Genomic DNA, 20,096 nt, shown 5'->3' on the forward strand with positions numbered 1-20,096 from the left:
CCTGTTAAACTGGTCCATAGAAAAATAAAATTGTGGAAAGATGAATTTCCATAAACTGTAAGAATTTTGTTGAAAATGCAAGGTTTAGGTCATAGAACTTCACCAAGACATCAGCTGTTCCAGCCATCTATTTAAGTTCTAGCGGTGGCACCTGGCAAGGTAGCCCTGGCTTCTTCACATCCCCCAGCTCCTCCAGAAGTCAGTATATTCCCAGGCTAGGTGGGATTTGCAATCTCTCGGGTTCTTGATCTCCTCACAGTAGGACATCTCCAAGCCCCGGTCTTTCCTGGTGTTCTAACCACTCATACTTGGCTTGGATCACAAGCCAAACAGAAGAAAAACTCTTAAATGCCACACCATAGCAGAGACTGTGCTTTACTGCTATTTCCAGATCACCATGTCAACAACTAATATCCTATAGTGAAGACAGTTTTCCGCTAGACCGGGTAATTCATTCCAAAGTCCTGCTGTGGTAAAGCTATAGGTCACAACTCACACCAGTATTATTTTTCAGCTTGTGACTCAACTTTACTGTGGCGGCTAACATGTTCAGGCCTCTGTGGCTGTCAGCAAGGTTCGGTATGACCTAAAATCAAAGTCACAATTAATTGAACATTTTACCTCGATTACGATTAATGAACAACAATTTTGTTTTAGTTTTTTTAGCAAAGGTTTCTACAGTAAAAATCGATTCTCTAAATATTAATTGATAACATAATGTTAACAGAAAGCACATGACTAAACTTGGAAGTGCCAAAGTGCAGTGCCAGACAGTCTGTGCGTGCACTTAACAGAGACGTGCCACCCCCTATATTCGCCACATCGCCGCTGCTGCACATGCGGTATTATGTTTTCAAGGCAATAGTATATGAACAATAGACTGTAAATAAAAACATATGAACACACAGTAGAAGATATATTAATAGGATTTTTTTTTTTTAAATAGAAAATTCTGAATAGAAATTCAGAATTTTGGTTTTGTTTACTTTTTGATTAATCGTCCTGCACTCCTCTTCCAATGCGCCTAGGTTCTCCTTATAAAGGAGGGCTGAACCACAACTTGATAGCTGAAATCTGAAACCAGAGTTACAAAGAAAGAAGCAGAAACATTTTGGATATTTTACAATTTCTTTAATAAAAAAACTAACCCATAGGGTTTCATACAAAAAAATACTTATACAAGTATCAAGTATGCATTGCAAACATACTTTCTCACAAATCAATCTTTAACAGTGATATTGTGCCCTGGAAGAACAAAGTTTTGAAACCACCCCAGTGGAGATCTCACAGTGAATGTTATCCAGGACAACTGCAGATCAGACACAATGATTATCCTCACATACGGTGCGTTCCATGATATTGGAGTGGGTAAGTTGTATGGATCATGTTTAGCGCAAATTTTGCCTTGGATTTGGAAATTAAATGTGAGTGTTCTACCTAGAAAGTTTTCATTCTCCACTTCACAAACATTGTTCAAACAAAACATGTTAAACAAAAGCTCTTGGAGGCAGTAGAAGAGAAAAACGCATCGATCGAAAGTGCAATAAAATACAGGAATAAAAATCATTTCTTTCAAAGATTATTCTACATGCTGTGATTCTTAAATCAAACAATATTCCTGATAAATTCTTTACAGCAACACAAACTGACTGCACTAAACAAAAAGGATGGTTCCTCTTTCAAAACCCCTTAAAGATACAGGGTTTGATTGGAATGACAAAGCATCATGAGGAAAAGACAAACCCCCAAAAAATAAAGCTGTGGCAGCAGGCTGGGGGCTGACTCATACAATGCTTGGCCCCAGCAACAAAGTCATAAAGTAGCTGTAAATGGACAGTGAGTCTCTGGAAGGGACAGCTTCTTTAGAAATACAGCGCACCACAGACTCTGCAACTGGACCTCCAGGTCCACGACCTGAAGAGCACCAGCGGAAGACTCAGAATCAGCATAGGTGATGAAGCACAGTAAAGAGAGCTGACAGAACAGGGGAGGGGTCCTTCTGTCCATCTCCACAACCCTGGCTTTACTTCTCCATCTCACACTCCTCTGGAGTTTGGACCTTCTGCTCCTTTTATAGTGCCTTAGAAGAACAGTCTCTGAGAGCTGGACCACAGTTCTAGAATCCCTGATAGACTTCAGCAGACTGGCAGCATACGGGCATTGCCATTGTACTCCTCCTCAACCTGGAGAAAATGATGGTTTTATTAGATATAAATATACTAGCAAAAGTCATTTATTAATAATTTGACAGAGAGAGCTAAGGATCATGGTTGAGACGCCTACCTCAGCGTATACTGGAGGTGGCGGGAACGGGAAGGCTGAGGCGTTCATGAAGATTGGGCTGTCGTCACCATCGAAGTCGTCCAGGAGCGGCGTGAGGGGTTGGTCCAGGCGGCAGTCTCGGGTGATGTCACAGTAGCTGGGAGGATCAGAGGGCATCCTGAGGGACACCCAGCTCTGGGAGGCGTTGCTGACCGAACCCTCCTGGCTGCTCACGCTGTTGCTGCGGCTGCCCAGACCGGCGGTCCCAATGACCAGAGGCAGCTCCAGGATCAGCTTCTCACTACCAGGGATGTGGACGTAAATCTGGCAGAAGGATCATGAACACAAGCATTAACACTGACTGTCACTTCTCATGAGGTAACAGCCAAAAATCTGTTTAAATGCAGCAACTAGAGGCTTACCATCAGAGCGTACTCTACACGGATGATGTTGCAGCCCAGCATGGATGGTTTGATCTTTGGCACCCTGATGGATTTTCCCTGCCAGGCGTCACACATGCCGGAGATGATGTGGTTTCCACGCACCGAGGACAGCTTCTGGCGGAAGACCTTAGTGCGCCCGTTGGCCTGGTAAGTGTGTTTGGCGATGATGGCAGCCTTAGGTACCACAATGCGGGAGCAGGTATTCTCAAACTTTGCATTGATGCAGATGTCTTCGCCTTCACAGAAACCACGGCGGTCAATTTTTGCATTGAGTGACACCTGGCCATCAGGGATGAACATGCAGGTGACTTTCTTCTCCTTCATGCCACCTGTGGGGGACTGAGCAGAAGCAGGAAGGTAAGATTCAACTCAACCGGAGACTCCTTCTCAAACTCAAGCAGCACCATGTTATAACTGAACAACAAGCAGACAAAAACGAGCTCAATATATTAGGCTGTCACAGCCAGAATAATTAAAGCCGCTTATATAAAGGCCCTTTTTGTTTAATGTCAGTTAACTCACCAGCAGGTCTGGGGTGTTGACATCCAGAGGCTCCTCCACCTCAAAGGGTTTCTTGCACTCAAGGGGGGGCTGTTGTGGCCTCTCCATTAGAGCCTTCACATAGTACTGGACATAACCAAACTTCCCCTTGTATGATGACACCAGCTGCCTGTTAGAACATGTGAGCAGAAAATTAAAACCTAAATTATTCTATGGAATACAAGTCAATGAAGAACGCAAGCTGATATCATGTTACTTGAATTAAGGGACAATGCCTTACCCTTGCTGGGGCAGCTCAAATCCAAATGTGTACTCATATTTGTTGCCAGGCCTCAAGACCACAGATCCATCAGAGTCTGAAAAAAGAAAATTAAATATGCTCTTCAACCTTTCATATATGTTTATTTTCCTAATTTAAGTAACCAAATTGTCTTGACTAGGCTTGACTGCTGTCTCTTGTATGGCTTGATAACACAGATTCAACATGGGAAACACCAGTGGAATGATAAGGGGTTATCTGCCTGCCAGCAATTCCTCAACCTCACTGAACACAGGGAAAAATAAAGCAGAGAGCTACAGGTTAAAACTACTCAAAGAGCTTTTTTACACCAAAGTACGTGTTACACATATACTACGGAATTCAAATTCCGTAGTATCAAATCCAAAGTACAACACAGTACAAAGCACATGTCCCAGCTGTTACCTGTGGGCTGTTGGTCCAGCCGTAGCACTTCCTCGTAGCGGAGGTACTCGGCCTCCTGACGGCAGCGCTGCTTGCCTTTAGCGTACTCCACTTTGGCGCAGCCCAGACCCAGAACCTTTACCGCGGACACACGCGTCACCTCGTTCACTTCCACTTCTATCCGTCCACACACCTTGTCCCCGCCGCAGTAAAAAGTCTTGCTGGGATCCGTAAAGACAATTTGAAAGGTTTTTACTCTTTTCGTCATAGCCACCATGACTGCTTATTTATGATATGCAACACAATGACAAAAACTTATAATACTGGACTGAACCGCTGAGATACGATGTATCGATAAAAGGGGCCGAAGCGACCACAGGTTTCTGCTGTAAACAAAGACTACACTCCTGTTTTATATGGCCAGTCTCGGCAGGGCATGAGGAGCCAGAATGTACAGCATGGCTCAGCGCGTGCACAGCGCTCCCATTGGTGGAAAACCTTTGTTTGTGTCAGCTCTAGCCAATCAGCGCCCGAAACCGACGCGTGGACACCGCGTGGCTGGGACGTGCTGAGCAGATGCGAGCACAGGAAGTTGGAGGTGGACTCAGAGAACAGAACATTTGGTAGTAAACATTGAAACCGGGTTAGTCTGGAAAAGGCGCTGATTCTGACTAATACACGGAAGAGTTTCATTATCACACACACTGATCCCCAAACCCACAGGCTATCATTAGTATCACCAGCGTTGGGCTGGAAATTTGTTACATTCTAAATAATACAGAAACGCAGTATGGGAGTTGGCAACTGTATGTAAGTGTGGTTGGTAGTTTTCAGAATTAATATAATACACTAAATTATAATTAGTATAATCCACCTTTATTTGGTATTAATAATATGTATGACCACTAATGTGTAGTTAAATATGGTTAACTTTAAGCATATCTATTTGGTTAAGAATAGTGAAGGCCATGGTTAAATGGAGTGTCAAGCTTGACAGTTAATTCCTGACCTATGAAACAGCAGTTGACACAATGACTAGTATTACATGGTTAGTGGTGTTGGCATTAAAAGTAAAGATTTAAATGCCATCTACCCTGTTCCACATGACCACCAAACTTCTTGTATTGCAAGGTAAGATTCCCAACTGGCCAAGGCAGAAGGCTCACTGTGTGTCAACCGTTTGTGCTAATTTAATAGAAAATTTATCTGGGAATATGCACCACCGAAGCACAGTATTAGCTGACATGATAAGGGCCTTGTGGAGGATCCTGCTATATTATCTGATCTTTCACACAGCTAATGTGGGCCCTGGCTTAGAAAAACTGTACACACTGCAATGGGAGTGGCAGGAATGTGGTGTTAATAGGGGCCTGATTGCAACAAAGTAAGTAAAATACAGAACAAAAAAGATCATATATGCCTGCCTATTCATAAAGAATATACAGAGATTTGGGCTACAAAGTAGGGTTATATATATATATGCACTATATAGACAACCATTTCTGTTATTTTGTCCACCCCTCTTGGATGAGGATTGAGGGATTGACACAAGTTTGCAAGCACAACAAATACACAAAACATTTTGAAGTTGCAGCGTTTCATTACTAGAAAACCTGTTGTCTTAAAAACTGGATGCAAAGTTCCAGCATACCCGGTAGTCTTGGTCCAAAGATGTAAACATCAGTCCAACACCATTTCACAGCAGTTTCCCTTTGTAATGTGTGTGTGTGTATGGTGTCATGTGACCTGCACAGCCCACTGTTGCAGCTTTGGGCTTGGACTACAAGCTGATCTGATGAGATCACATTGTTCCCTTATGTGAACTTTCACCCACTTTTTTAGCTATCCCCATTATCCCATCAGGAGAATTTTCCACTGTAAAATCTTTAAAGGAAAATTACACTAAAATCCTCAGTCTTTGAGGATGTATCACCCCTGCCCTCATGTATGTATTACTGAACGAGCATGCTGGGCACAGCCCTCTGTTTGACGTGACAGTTAATATTTCTCTTTGGAAAGTCAATTAAACAACTCACAACAACAGTTATCTCACAGCGCTTTTCATAAAAGAGCAGGTCTAGACCATACTCTATGATGCTATTTACAGAAGTCCAACAATTCCCACCAAGAGCAAGCACTAGACGACAGAGGCAAGGAAAAACTTCCTTTTAAGAGGCAGAAACCTCGAGCAGAACCATGGCTCAGGGTGGGCGGCAATCTGCCTCGACCGGTTGGGGGTGAAGGAGAGAGAGAGAGAGAGAGAGAGAGAGAGGGCAAGAGAGGAACAGAGAGAGAGAGAGAGAAAGAGGGCAGGAGAGGAACAGAGAGAAAAAGAGAGGGATGGAAGGAGAGAGAGGGGAGGGAGGCAGCCTACACAATATACACACAGAGGTACAGACAGTGAAGGTAATGTTGCTATAGACTAAATGAAAAATGGTACAGATATTTATAATAGTGTTAATGATAACAATCGTAATGTTAATGATTATAATAACAATAGGACTAGTAACAATAGTCGTTGCAGTAGAGGGTGTCGAGCAGGAACACGGGGGCAGCAGGTGACCCGCAGCCACAGATCCAGACTCCACAGCTCCAGAGCCAGAAAACCTGCAGGAAGTGATAGGAGGAGAGAGGAGAGGGACGAGAAAGCACAAGACTACCAGAAAGGGGAGAAGTTGTGTTAGTAACATGCAATAATGGGATGAGGTTGCATACAGAGGGAGAGAAAGTAGAGGAGAGAAAAGCTCAGTGCATCATAGGAAATCCCCCGGCAGTCTAGGCCTATAAGCATAACTAAGGGATGGTTCAGGACTCACCTGGACCTAAATAGAGATGCAAAACATCTATAAATAGATGCAAAAGGACCACAAAGACACACAAAGGGCCTACAATGAGACACAAAAGAATACAAAAAGATACAAACTACTACAGATACAAAACAACCTGTAACTATGTAGGCTATAAATGAATTATAGTGTTTTCACATAGGCCTATTTAGATAAAGAAAAAAAAAATGGAGCCAGGGAGAGGGTTAACAAATCGAGAAGAAATTCCAAGATGAAAGTGTCAAATTTACAAGAACAAAACTTGGAAATTCCCTGAAATTAAAGTCACAAAAAATCAAAATCACACAAAATCTAAATCACAGGTATTTTCTTCTGAATAAGACCAATCCACAGCAAAGTCTCCAAGGTGCAAGATAATATGATTGTGGGCTAAACTCACGAGTATTTCCTCACTGCTAAATCCGATTGCGAAGTCTAATATAATTTTCCATTGCATGAAAACTATAGGGCAGACATGTGTGATGTTGCAGCCTTGTAAAGTGAAGTTTCTCTCATAAATGTATGACTATACTGTCAGAGTTTTTAACTTGTAGATTAATCTTGGATTGCTGGCTCCATTGTTTTTTATTACAATGGACTCTTTGTGCAGTTGTACCTTTGCATCTTAATTATATTGCACATAAAAGAAAAGTCAATAAAACACATAATAGAAAATTACACTACAATAAGAACACTGTGAAGATGCTTACTCAATGCAATGCCAACAAGCCTCCCTGGCGTTGTCGGCCGCCACAGTATTAGATTTAGTGTCTCCTCATTTTCTGACGCAATCAATTCAATTCAGCTTTTTTGGCATGAATGTACAACAAAATTGCCAAAGATACAAATAAATTACAAAAGAACAATTCATTTCATAAATTTCAATAAACAGTAAAAGTGTGTGTGTTTAAAAAATAAAATAATATAATATAATTATATTAACTATAATAATAATAGTATCAAGTATAAAAATAAAAATAAATAAATAAAAATGTGCGTGTCTGTTGTGAATTCAAACCATATGGTTCATCAAATAAATAAAACAGTTAAAAAAAATTCAAATAATATATTAAAAATTTTAATAAAATAGATAAACAGTAAATGTGTGTGTATATATAAATAGACAAATCAAAAGACAAAAAAGACTGTCAACGTGCCTGCATAGCCCCTATGCAAACGCGCACCAATTCCAATTAAGTGAACACCGGGTTAACACAGACTCAACTAACCAACATCTTTTTCACTGTCGCAGTACCATTTAACACCAGTGTAGGCGGTCAGAGTTTGTTTGATAACCCTGAGTTAACTGAGTAGTTTGAACTCCCTTCATAGTAGGCCACTGAACACATCAGTAGGTGCTTATCATTCTGCTAGCATAAGTATACTGCTCTGTTTAAGTATATAATGCTCTTATCGCCATGGAACCGGCAGCAGGTAGCTCCTTCAAACTTTACCACACTGTTGTTTGTTTTTTATCTGTTTTTTCCGGATTTATTGCCAAAACATGTGTTACCTCTTACGTAAGTACAGTAAGTACATCTAGCTGCTATTTGATGTTAATTTTTACAATCCTGCTGCCCACCCAGACATCACATTCAACAATAACATCAGTGATATCAAAGTGAAATGGCATTAAGGAATGCGGTTAGAACAGTGCTTTATGAGGCACTACACAAACAATGAAGGGCTGAAAGTTTGATCGCGCAATTTATTATTTTTAATAGGCTTAACTAATACAACGTATGAATACAACAGGAACACTGCAGCGTCCTGCTCCAGCCATGGGTTGGTCCAGCTGCATGTCACGCCTCTTGTAAACATCACAGCGGCTGAAAAGTTTTCCGCAAAGGATACACGATGAATCCTCGCTTATAGCTCCTCCAGCAAGCCTCCTCGATCCTCGATGTGCATTTTAGGAATTGAGATGTCCTTCAAGATGGCGTGCTGACATTGATTTCCGGGTCACACACTCAAGGATCGAGGAGACAGAAATTAGGGAAATTAAATTTTACAGTTTTCATATGTAATTTCATCACTAAATCCAATTCTGAGAAGTTTTGAAGTGAGAAATCAACTATGTAGATTTCAAATATTGACAGTTTTACGAAAAGTGACGGCGGTACAAAAATGTGCTTGAAAGTTTTCGGATTTGAGGAGCTCCCGAGGCCGGCAAGCTGCCCGCTCACAGAGCCCTCTGCTCCCACCGTCACACAGACCGCTGCAGCAACAACAGCAGAGGAAAACACAGCTGGAAGGTTTTCATACTGCTTAGCTGTCTTTACATTCTGAGTAAAGAAATGTTTTAACTTAAATAAAGAGAGAGCTGTGTGGATCACTGGTGTGTGTGTTGCTGAGAAAAGTTGTCTACGCCCACCCATAGCGTGGGCCTCTACTACGTCTGCACCTTGTATATATATAACAGTGAGATCTGGCCTTTGGATTTCCTGTCGGAAAAGAAGAGCAATGTCTCGAGCGGGGCGTGACTGTCTGACTTCGTCCTGCCGGGGGACCGCCAACCCCCATGCTGGGTGGGCCTCAAACCATAGCACGCTGGCCGAGCGCTCACCCCCGGGCTCACGCTGCTCGTTCTACGACCTTCTGTCTCCCAAAGAGAAACAGCGCCTGGCGGATCATTTTGCCGATGAGGTGGCGTGGCGGTCCACCCACTCTCTTGACGAAGCCCTCGACCTGTTTCTATCAGAAGAGCAGCTGCTCCTCGCTTCCCCTGTTCCAACCTCCGGTGACGCCGGCCTCGGCGTTGCTATGTTGCCGTGGCGAGGCAAGCGATCGTTAAGCTGCAAGGATGCTACCGTCAGGCTAACGTTGAGCTAACAGGTAGCTAACGGTAAGCTAATGTGTTGCTGACATGCGGTCTGGATCAGCCAACCAGGGACACACCCATGTGCACCACATTAGCTGCGGCTAATGAAATCTAGCAACCGGTTTCATTGCAGCAGGCTGATCTCGTCGGTCAGAACGGACGGTAAAGCCATGGGTAGAAAATAAGCTGTGTGAAATCTTGTTGCTCCTTTTGTGGAAGTTGTTGAACAAACGCTGTCTGTGCCTGTCTCAGTCGGCTACAGAAAGACAACATCATCAACCATGAACAATATTACCGTTTGTATCCTGGAGAAGCCATTTCATACATTTATGGACTACCCAAGATAAACAAAGGAGACCCACTCAGGCCGATTATCAGCAGCATTAACTCGGTCACCTACAACATTGCCAAACACATTTCTACCATCTTAGCTCCTTTGGTGGGAAACACGCCTCACCACATCCAAAACTCCATTGACTTTGTAAACAAAGTTCGAGGACTAAAACTGGACCCAGATGAAACCATGGTATCCTATCACGTGACTTCTTTGTTTACCTGCATCCCCACCATAGAAGCAGTAGAAACCGTAAGGAAGCGGCTAGCACAAGACAACACCCTGGACAACAGAACTAGCCTCAGCCCTGACCAGATCTGTAAATTACTCGACCTCTGTCTATACACCACCTATTTCCAGTACAACGGAGGATTCTACAGACAGAAGCATGGCTGTGCCATGGGCTCACCAGTATCCCCGATTGTGGCAAACATCTACATGGAGAACAAAGCCCTCAACTCCTTCAGAGGAATAGCACCGAGCCACTGGTACAGATATGTGGACGACACCTGGGTCAAAATTAAAAGCCAGGAAGTGCAAGCCTTCACAGAACACATCAACTCTGTGGACAGTAACATCAAGTTCACACAAGAAGATGTTTACAACAGTTTGGCCTTCCTGGACTGCGCTGTACACATTGAAGAGGACAGGAGCCTGCAGATTGGTGTTTACAGAAAACCCACACACACAGACCAATACCTACTCTTCGATTCCCACCACCCACTGGAGAACAACCTATGGGTCATGAGAACACTGCACCACAGAGCGGAAAACATACCAACAAGCGCCCAAGCCAGAGAGAAGGAACAGAACCCCCTGCAGGGGCACTTACAGCCTGCACGCAACCAGGGGGAGCCAGGGATTGAACCGCCTACCTTACAATTAACGGCCAACCCGCTCTACCTCCTGAGCCACAGCCGCCATACGTGTCTGGAGTATCAGAGAAACTCAGGAGGATTTTCAACAAACACAACATCCCTGTGTTTTTTAAACCCAAGAACACACTAAGACAGATGCTGGTACACCCCAAAGACCGCACACCCAAACACAAGAAAAGCAATGTAGTGTATGCGGTCCAATGCAGTGAGGAATGCACAGACCTGTATATTGGGGAGACTAAACAACCACTACACAAATGCATGGCTCAACACAGAAGGGCCAACGCCTCAGGTCAAGACTCTGCAGTCTACTTACATCTGAAGGACAGAGGACACTCGTTTGAGAACCACCAGGTGCACATTTTAGACCGAGAAGATGGATGGTTTGAAAGAGGTGTCAAGGAAGCCATCTACACCCCCCCCCAAATTCTGTGACCCAAATGGGAAGTTATGCGCCAGAGGCTTTGTGTGAAGCGGTTGCAGTTTGGTTAGGTTTAGGTAATAAAAGTACTTGGTTGGGTTTAGGTACTAGAAGTACTTGGTTGGGTTAAGGTACTAGAAGGGTTAGACTGTTGTGCCCACATCGTTACAGAGACCTGCCTTATCAACATCCCGGGTTCAAGCACTCGGCAGAAGACCATGTTGTGAGCTGTGAGCACAAGACTCCGGCAAGATGAGAGGAAGAGGACTCTGAATTTAACATTGATGATGCTATGTGCTCAAACGCAGTCAAGATGGACTGTTTCCCAAATGTCAGACTGTTTATTGTGAAGATGAAGCTTTCATATTATGATCTGGTTGCTGCTGTTTACCCCAGATGCAAATTCAAAAATGCACTGTGGAATGTTCAGGTGTATACGTGTCTGTATATATGTATATAAATAACTATCGTTTTTTTTATTTATTTATATGTTACCGTATTTTAATATAGGTCTACTTATATGTTGTATGTGTAGCTTGAAGGAACTACAAATTTTATTTCATTACGCAGCTTTGTGCTGTTTAATGACAAACAACCTTGTAACCTGTAGTTAAGGACAGATGCTGTTAAAATTGTACTTGGATCTGATGTGCAAGCTTCTCAAGGTTCTGGGTAGTGATGTGCGGATCGATCCTAAAGTAGGCCTATTGATGTTTCTGATACCAACGTTTCTGCTCTAGGATCGATACTCGATAATCGATACAATCTAAACTCAGTCATTTCGAGTGAGTGTGTGTTTCATTTATATAAGTATCTTACTGTCACCAGGATGGTCTAATTGTACTCGGTTGATGGGAACTACTTTTCCTTCCGCCTGTGAAAGTCATGCTTGCGCTACGGCTCTGTGACGGAGCTTCTTTGAAGTGAGCCGCTGCGGCCCTTTACTTTTCCCGCGATTGAATACCGACTCTGACTGACTGTAAAAACAGTCACGTCTGGCTGTATTTTAGCTGTGAACATAATAATGTTGCTCTGTGTGATGTGTGTGCAACGACAGTGTAATACTTTGGCAGCACCGCAAACTTCGCTAAACATCTAAGATTAAGTCTGTCACAATAATGGGATGATTTTATGAAGCGGCAGTTGTGGGCAGGATATTTTTATTATAATGAAAGAATATGACAGTAGTTTGATGTCTTGTCATTATTATTTTGAATTGGTAAGGCAACAGCCTACTCCTTATTTCTCATAAATACAGAAACTGGAGGGGGGAGGTCACATTAAATTAGAAATAAAATATGTAAAAAGTAGGGCTGGGCACGTTAATGCGTTATAATTGCGACTTGTAACGTCATTTCAAGTTTTTAACCGATTGAAGTCTGTTTAGAGTGAACACATGCACTGACCCCCCATGCCATCGTCCATCCCGATGTTTCAATGTATGGAGGACTGATCCTGACAAATTCAGAAATAAATACAGAAATAAATAAATGCTCAATAAATAAGTATCTGATTCAATACACAGAAAAATAAAAAGTAAAAAAATAAATGTAAGCAGTAATTAAATTATACAAGGAGACATAAATGTATATATCTATTTTAATTAGCTTCTTTATTTATTCACCTTTGTAATAATTACCTTATTTATTGTCCCTTATAATCTTCAACTTTATTAATTACTTCTAAATGTATTTATTTATGTGTGTATTTTAATATTTCTGTTTGTTTTATTCTTCGGTTGCATTTTGTACCCTATTTATTTCCCCAGTGGTATTTATTTCTGCCTGTCCTTTTTACATTTCTTTATGCATTTCTGCCTCATTATGCAAATGAGGAGGGGCTGTGTCTCAAGGGGTGAACTTCTCCCCTATTGGTGGACCATTCAGACGGGAGCGCTCTAGCCCTACTCTACCTGCACACATCAACAAGCTTGCTCCTCACACAGTCAGATGGCTTCTGTGCTCTGAGTTTAGAAACTATTTGAAGACAATACTACCAGCCATGTCTTCCTTTCCTTTCCATGTGGATGCTTTGACATACAGTGCTTTATAATATAAAATACATTTATTTATTTCTGAATTTGTCAGGATCAGTCCTCCATATCAATGTAGTTTTGTAGACATCATCCCAACCCTACCTTGATAAAAGATACCTGATGCCGACACCTGTTCAGAAAAAAAAAAAGAAAATTGGACTCTGATGGTAACTTGTTTTAACAAACTAGATAAAAGGTAATGCCCTGGCAGTGGCAAATAACTTAAGATTTGATAACAATGTTTATGTTGAGATTTACAAGAAATATTTCATTGCTACTGTGTAAAGGGAATACTTCTGGTAAAAAGCACCTTATTTGTTTAAAGTGTTTGCAAACCACATATTACACTTGTGAATATAGCAGTCCATTTAAATTGCGCAATACACTACTTTAGAATTCATTATTCAATTGTAGTGTGATTAAGAAAATCATGCGACAATCAAGATTTAAAGTTTTAATTGTTGCCCAGCACTAGTAAAATGTATCATATAGGAATACACATCACTAATTCTGGGGGCAGATCAAACATTAGTCTAGTGCATTATGTTTAGATCTTTTAAACTTCATTTCAAGCTCAGCTTTTAAAATATGAGTCTTCTAAAAATTTGTACACAAAAATGAACTACATCCTATCCTGAAAACACTGATGATTCTTCCAGTATTGAATTAATACTGACCAAGCAGCTTGTCTGATCCTGTAAAAACTTCAGGGGAAAAAAAAAAAAATAATTCAGTTAACGCCAACATTGTTCTTGAGATGGAAACTTGACCAATTTCCTGAAACAGGCAGCAGGGAACTGCAGTACGAACAGTCACCTCAGCAGTGTTTAGGCTACTTCGACAGTATCAAACTGCTACATTACCCTTCACTGAAGTGAAATTTGAGAACTAAGCTTTAGATGTTGCAGACACCAAACTGCCATGATTCTCCCTGCAAGAGGAAAGTATACTACACAGCCTTTCCACATACCATTAAGTAGGGATGGGGATTGTTAATTTTTGATACTTATTGAGACTGCTTTGCATGTTTAACGTTACCTTACAGACAGGTGTATTGATATTGTCTTTTTACTTATGGTTTTATTGCATGTACTTGAACTAACAAGTGTAGCTGTCATCCACTAACATTACAGTAGTTTGGAGCCAACTTTACCCTCACGGTAATGTTATTCCACCGGAACAGCACAGCCTCTCGCGCAGCTGCACAAGAGCCGGCAGAGACTGCAGCCTGATGATTTTATCCATCGAGTTTCAAATGAAATCACATTTGACGCTCGAGACATAACGTTACATCATAGCAAGTCTTGATAGTAGTATAAACAAGCACGAACCTTACTGATTTTTGGGTTCGATCCCCATCCCTACCATTAACAACTTATTCATTTGTTCATAGATTTTAGGACAAGTGAAGAGAGTTTGTGTTAGATTTATTTTGTAAGTGTACATTGTAGAAAAAGGGACAAGGCAAATCTGATTCAATAAACATAGCCGCTTTTACCAAGCTCCAAGTTAATTTCATTCCAAAGCCAATAACAGCAAATAAAGTGCTGCTGGCTGTGTTCTCAGCAGGTCTCTTGTGGCTCTGCATCTGAAAACAAATAAAGCAAAACTTCAGCCATCACTCCGTAGCAGTTAAATCCAAGGGTCTACTAATCACCACATTCACTTGACAATGATTCAGACAACCAAATGGGATATTTTCAGATTGCACCAATACAGTGGCAGAAAAGTAAAGGCAGGTCATGTTCCCAACAGGTCTTCTCAGCAGGCTGCTGCAGAAGCCCACGGGGATGCTTTGTTTTCTGGTCAACTCCACAGCAAGTCAGGAACAGACGGTCCTGAAAGCCTTGGTATATGACCAAACCCACATAAGGCAAATGGGCATTATGGTGCTTTCAAACCAAAAGCAAAGCGCGTTCACGGTGGTGAGTTTGCATACAAAGTCAATGCAATGACGCGTAGAGCTGCTGTTTCCTGACGGGGGTGGGAAGCGGGTGGTGACGCAAAGGAATTTGTATGATACTGTGTTGCAATAGCCTATCAATGTTGAGATTGTCCGTACATCACTGACAGCTTCAGGGGGCCGGGCAGAGCAGGGGACTGAAAATCTGTAGGCCGGCTGACAGCTGCTAAACTTTGGCTAGAGGAGCACAGAGCAGCGCTCCAGCTTCGGACAAATAGACACCTGTGGTTTGACTGGACTTTGCTCACAACTATGCGGTTTGCTTGGGGGAGGAGTAAACCGCTTTTATTAAATTCGCTTTTTACTTTAGTTTATAGGATTACAATGTTTAATTATCTTCACTCAAGCTTCTCAGCAGCTAGCTTCTGTGCACATCCGGTTCCAGTGTTAGTGTCGTTTGGCACCACTTCATATTTATATAAAAACCAGACAAATCTGGACATTGCTGGGAGAAAAGCGGGGAGGTTGAACTACCTGGTGAGTTCAGGAAACGTGTATGTAACTTTATTCCAGCTGTCGTTGCACTTTACTGTGACCAAGTTAGCATAGCCCTGATCGATCCGAACTCTATTCCGAAAAACATTTTAGAAGTCTTGCTGACAGACTTAAAGCACGAATTCATATGTTTAACAAATTTTATTTCGGCATCAGTTTGATCTGTTCGCTATCTAATAAAAAAATGTTTACTTTGGGTTCACAGTTGTAGTAATAGCAAGTTGTGTTTATTGCATTAAAATCACCTTCTTGCGATGTGTGTGAACACTTGCAGCAGATTTATTCACGCGAGGAAAGCGTCGCGAGGTGAAAATTTGCATTTGGTGTGAAAGCACCATTACTCACTTCGAGGCTGCAGACCTTCATTTCAAGTCTCCAGGATAGTCTCAAGTTACATTATTCTAGCAAGTCAATTCCTTTTTGCAATTAATCCATCCATAAGCGTTCACCTCATCAAGATTAATGTATGTAATGTATGTAAGGATGCAGAAATGTAACTTCTATAAAATGCTGACTGAATTATGAGCTGACAAAAATAACCTGGTTTCAGATTTGAAAGCCTAGCCAGGGAGGGGAGCTGCACATTAGAGTCCTTTACAAACAGTAATATCCCACAGGGCTCATGGCAGGGAACACGTGGGTAAAGAGACCACAGATTTGCTCAGGCATTTCCAACGACATGGCCCTACAGGTAAAGGTCTGTTGGGATAGACCTCAGCTTTCAGGCTTCTAGGAAACACTCACCCAGGCTGCTGACCCCCTGCTGATGCTGGTCATCCTTTGCTGCAGCACAGACCTGGAGGAATAATAATCAGGATTTAAGAGTATCGATCAGCACATGCATTTTATCAGAGCACCTTTTTCCATTCTTATGGGTCATTTAGCACACCTCAGAAGCATTTGGACACATTCGACCAATTGTGACAAAGCCATGAGAGGATCTGCTTTGATAAAACACCCGGCATAGACAGCAGAATCCTTTAGAGAGATGACAAGAAATCAGACGCATAGACGATTCTGAATCAATTCACAAATGTCAAATATTGCTGCATCTCATCACTTGTAAAACCGTGCAAAATGAGGAAACAAGGCACATAAATTTGCCAGTATAGGGTACCCTTGAAAACACGAATGCAGTGTGCGCGCGCTTCGTAATTGTGTAGCCCAAAGGCCCATCATACCAGCCTGTATTGGGGTCCATTGTTACTACCTTATGCCACCGTTTCAAAAGTACAGGGCTGTGCACAAAGTTAGCTGTAAATTGTCAGTCTGGCATTAATGTATAGTGTGTCCGTTGCTTCAGACGGAGCAGAAAGCAAACAGTTATTTGGTGCTATGCAACGTTAGCTACATTTATAGGAAGTGACATTAACTAGCCGCATGTCATTACTGCGTACTGGTCCAGGGTTGAGAACGTCAGGTACAAGCTTAGACTGTATGCAGTATGCGTACAAGACTGAACTGTCCTGTACGCATACTGCATCTCCTGACAGTTGCATTATATTTCAGTATGCAGTCTGAAAACTGGTTGTTAAAGGATAGTGGTGATGAGCTGAGGTTAGAAAAAAAAAAACTAGTCCTTTTAAGCTAATGAGGTAATATCTTAATGCTTGGTAATAGTAAGAAATCCTCTATAGAAAAAAGATGCATCAATAGTTTTATCGTCACAGCCCTCTGAATCTAATAGTGAGGTGCCTAGAGTGAATAAGACATGGGCTGCCACTAGGGCCCCTAGTGGCAGCCCATGTCTTATTCACTTCCCGACAATACACGGATGATTTGGTTAGCCGGCTTTCTCACTCCTCACCAGATGTTTGCTGTGATGCAAAGACAGCGTAGGAGAGACTGAACAGTTTATTTCATTAAGGTTTGTGGACAAATCTCCCAGCTTGTACTTCTGACTTTTAAGAGGATGAGTGTGTCTCAACAAATATACCAGGACTCCAAGCACAGCCAGGATGGAGACCAACGATGCCAGATGTTGACTTTGTTTAGCACTGACTTTTGAACAAACAGATGATAAACCAACTGGCTGCAGATACCATACAGTGCGGTCATTGTGTTCAATCATTGGACTGACTAATGGTAGACAAACCCACTTACTGCTGTTCAGTTCATTTCTGCCATCACCAGGACCTGAAAGACAAATGACAGTCAGGTACAGTGCTAACACATTTCAAAGCAACAGACAAGCTAACCATAGCATCTTTATACTTGATGTACATCAAACATTACACAAATTACAACCCACTTCTAACAGTAAGAAGGTCAACTCTTCAACTTTGTGCAACAGAGGGTTCTCCTGTGACTGACCACGTTTTGATTTCTTCATTTGTCAAACAAACCTCAACATGGTGATGTGACTGACAGGTCTGTTGCTAGTACTGAGAGTGTCCAGGCACTGTTCATGTGTTCTGCAGTAATATCCCACAGGGCTCATGGCAGGGAACATGTGGGTAAAGCGAGACCACAGATTTGCTCTCCGAGGCATTTCCAACGACACGGCCCTACAGGTAAAGGTCTGTCGGGATAGACCTCAGTTTTCAGTCTTCAGGTAAACACTCACCCTGGTTGCTTACCCCCTGCTGAAGCCTGAGATAAAGAGGCAGTCCTTTGCTGCAGCACAGACCTGGAGAAAGTTAGGACAGGAGCACATGCAGTTATTGGTGAGGTACACTTTCACATGCACATTAGAGTGTTCATTTCACTGTTTAATTACAATAATGACAGATTAAAAGCCATGTAGTAGCCCTCAATACATGTTCTCTTATTTACACACAGATTCTTATCATGTGCCCCTTTCAAAGAACAGTAATGACTCATCACAGCCTCATTAACTTGCAAACATAAGCAGATCTGCAGTCTTTGTAGTAGTAAAAAGATGAACCGGTACGTCGGTCTGAAAGCTGATGATACATGGGGCAACTTTGAGCAATCTTGCTAGTGGCAAGTCTGACTATGTTTTGAACGGATTTGCGGCGGTGCGGGGTGGGTGGCGGAGGGGAAGGTGATTACGGTAGTAATCTTTACTCATTACCACTGATGGCAACATTGCCCTGCACGATTACTCTGTATCAGCTTAAGGATTTCAATATGCAGATTCAATTTTGTTAAGAGGGCATGTTGGGCCCACCCCCACACTTAAACTTGCAGTTTGAAATTGTGGATGAAGATTGGAAAGGAGCTTGGTCTAATGCTCATACTAAGTCTAAAAATACCGGAGCTGGAACAATTAAATTGCCAACCATTTTGATCATCGATTAATTGCTTAGAGGTTGTTTTTTTAAAAACCCTGATTTCAGCAACACTACAAGAGTTTTACTTTGAAGTTGGACACCTCCTTTGTGTCTTCATTTAGTAGTCCAGATTGTTGAGGGGTAGACGTGAGATAAACATTTTTCTCTAAGAGGAATGTTTCAACAAATATACCAGGACTCCAAGCACAGGCAGCATGGAGACCAACGATGCCAGACGCTGACTTTGTTTAGCACTGACTTTTGAACAAACCAGCTGATGAACCAACTGGCTGCAGATACCGTACAGTGCGGTCATTGGGATCTCATCTGTCACTAGTTTTTCCCCTGTCCTGGCTTCTACAGGACACCAGAACAAAATTTCTACCTCTGGTTTCAGTTCTGTCATTCATAGCGGCCACCTTTTTTCCCCCCAGCTCCTCAGTGGTGGGATGCAGGGTGTGGTGTCAGTGCACAGCCTCTGTACTTGTGTTATGTGGCTGCATCAGTGCTCAAGGCTGGGGCACCTGCAGGAGGCAGAGGCAGAATGAAGGTGACAATGCGTTTCTACAAGAGCATATTCACTGTCAGGCAGCATGCTGTTCAGAGAGGCAGCTGTCACTCACACTTCAGAGCAGTTGAACATTTAGCCAATCATCATAACACTTTGTCAACTCTAGATTTTTTCCCTGTGGTAAAACTTACCCATGTGTATGGCGTCTCCTGAGGTCTCCAGCAGCACCTGCCACAGACAGACTTAAATTCACTGCCATTACAACACATGAACATTCCAAACTCATAAGCTGTCAGTTCCCATTAGTAACACTGCTGCAGATTAACAGCAGTGGGTTGCAAGAGAATTCTTTCTGTATGCACTGCATGAGCTCTACAGCCCACCTGACAGGACCTGAGCTCATACTGTGCCAGCAAACAGTTTTTAGTACTTTCCCACTTAGGGTGTATGCGTAGCCAGGCTTCTGCTGTTTCCACCACTCTCTGCACCCATAGACCAGTTCCAGGCTCTTAAAAACAAGTTTCTAAGCTCCTGCAGTAGACTCCAACTAGTACTAGGACTACTACTCTACAGGTTCTGAGGTCAGATTTAAAATGGCAGACAGGACACAAGAGCTTCAACATGATATTCGAATCAGTTTTTAAATTTAACCTTTATTTGAACAGGAAAAGTACCATTGAGGTCCTGCA

At 42.3% G+C, this 20,096-nt stretch overlaps 1 protein-coding gene and 4 non-coding genes across 5 annotated transcripts; all 5 read right to left on the minus strand.

Moving 5' to 3' along the window:
- Positions 1-1,114: 1,114 nt before the first annotated feature.
- On the minus strand, positions 1,115-4,286 carry txnipa (thioredoxin interacting protein a). The gene is made up of 6 exons (XM_038725569.1): positions 3,910-4,286; positions 3,487-3,562; positions 3,228-3,375; positions 2,685-3,044; positions 2,284-2,586; positions 1,115-2,183 (listed from the first exon to the last, which is right to left on the minus strand). The coding sequence occupies exons 1-6, from the start codon at positions 4,163-4,165 to the stop codon at positions 2,136-2,138; spliced, it is 1,191 nt and encodes a 396-aa protein (XP_038581497.1). The 5' UTR covers positions 4,166-4,286; the 3' UTR covers positions 1,115-2,135.
- A 13,288-nt stretch (positions 4,287-17,574) lies between these two features.
- LOC119908208 lies at positions 17,575-17,713 on the minus strand. Its single transcript, XR_005445235.1, has one exon. It is a non-coding gene; the product is annotated as a small nucleolar RNA SNORA8 (small nucleolar RNA).
- A 354-nt stretch (positions 17,714-18,067) lies between these two features.
- LOC119908211 lies at positions 18,068-18,201 on the minus strand. The gene has a single exon (XR_005445238.1). It is a non-coding gene; the product is annotated as a small nucleolar RNA SNORA18 (small nucleolar RNA).
- An 868-nt stretch (positions 18,202-19,069) lies between these two features.
- Positions 19,070-19,207, minus strand: LOC119908206. Its single transcript, XR_005445233.1, has one exon. It is a non-coding gene; the product is annotated as a small nucleolar RNA SNORA8 (small nucleolar RNA).
- Positions 19,208-19,490: 283 nt separating this feature from the next.
- LOC119908203 lies at positions 19,491-19,560 on the minus strand. The gene has a single exon (XR_005445230.1). It is a non-coding gene; the product is annotated as a small nucleolar RNA Z40 (small nucleolar RNA).
- Positions 19,561-20,096: the final 536 nt, after the last annotated feature.

The sequence above is a fragment of the Micropterus salmoides genome, unplaced genomic scaffold (genome assembly GCF_014851395.1).
Source record: "Micropterus salmoides isolate LMB-PRFRI ecotype aquatic unplaced genomic scaffold, ASM1485139v1 Ms_hic_scaffold_17, whole genome shotgun sequence".
Classification (NCBI taxonomy): Eukaryota; Metazoa; Chordata; class Actinopteri; order Centrarchiformes; family Centrarchidae; genus Micropterus; species Micropterus salmoides.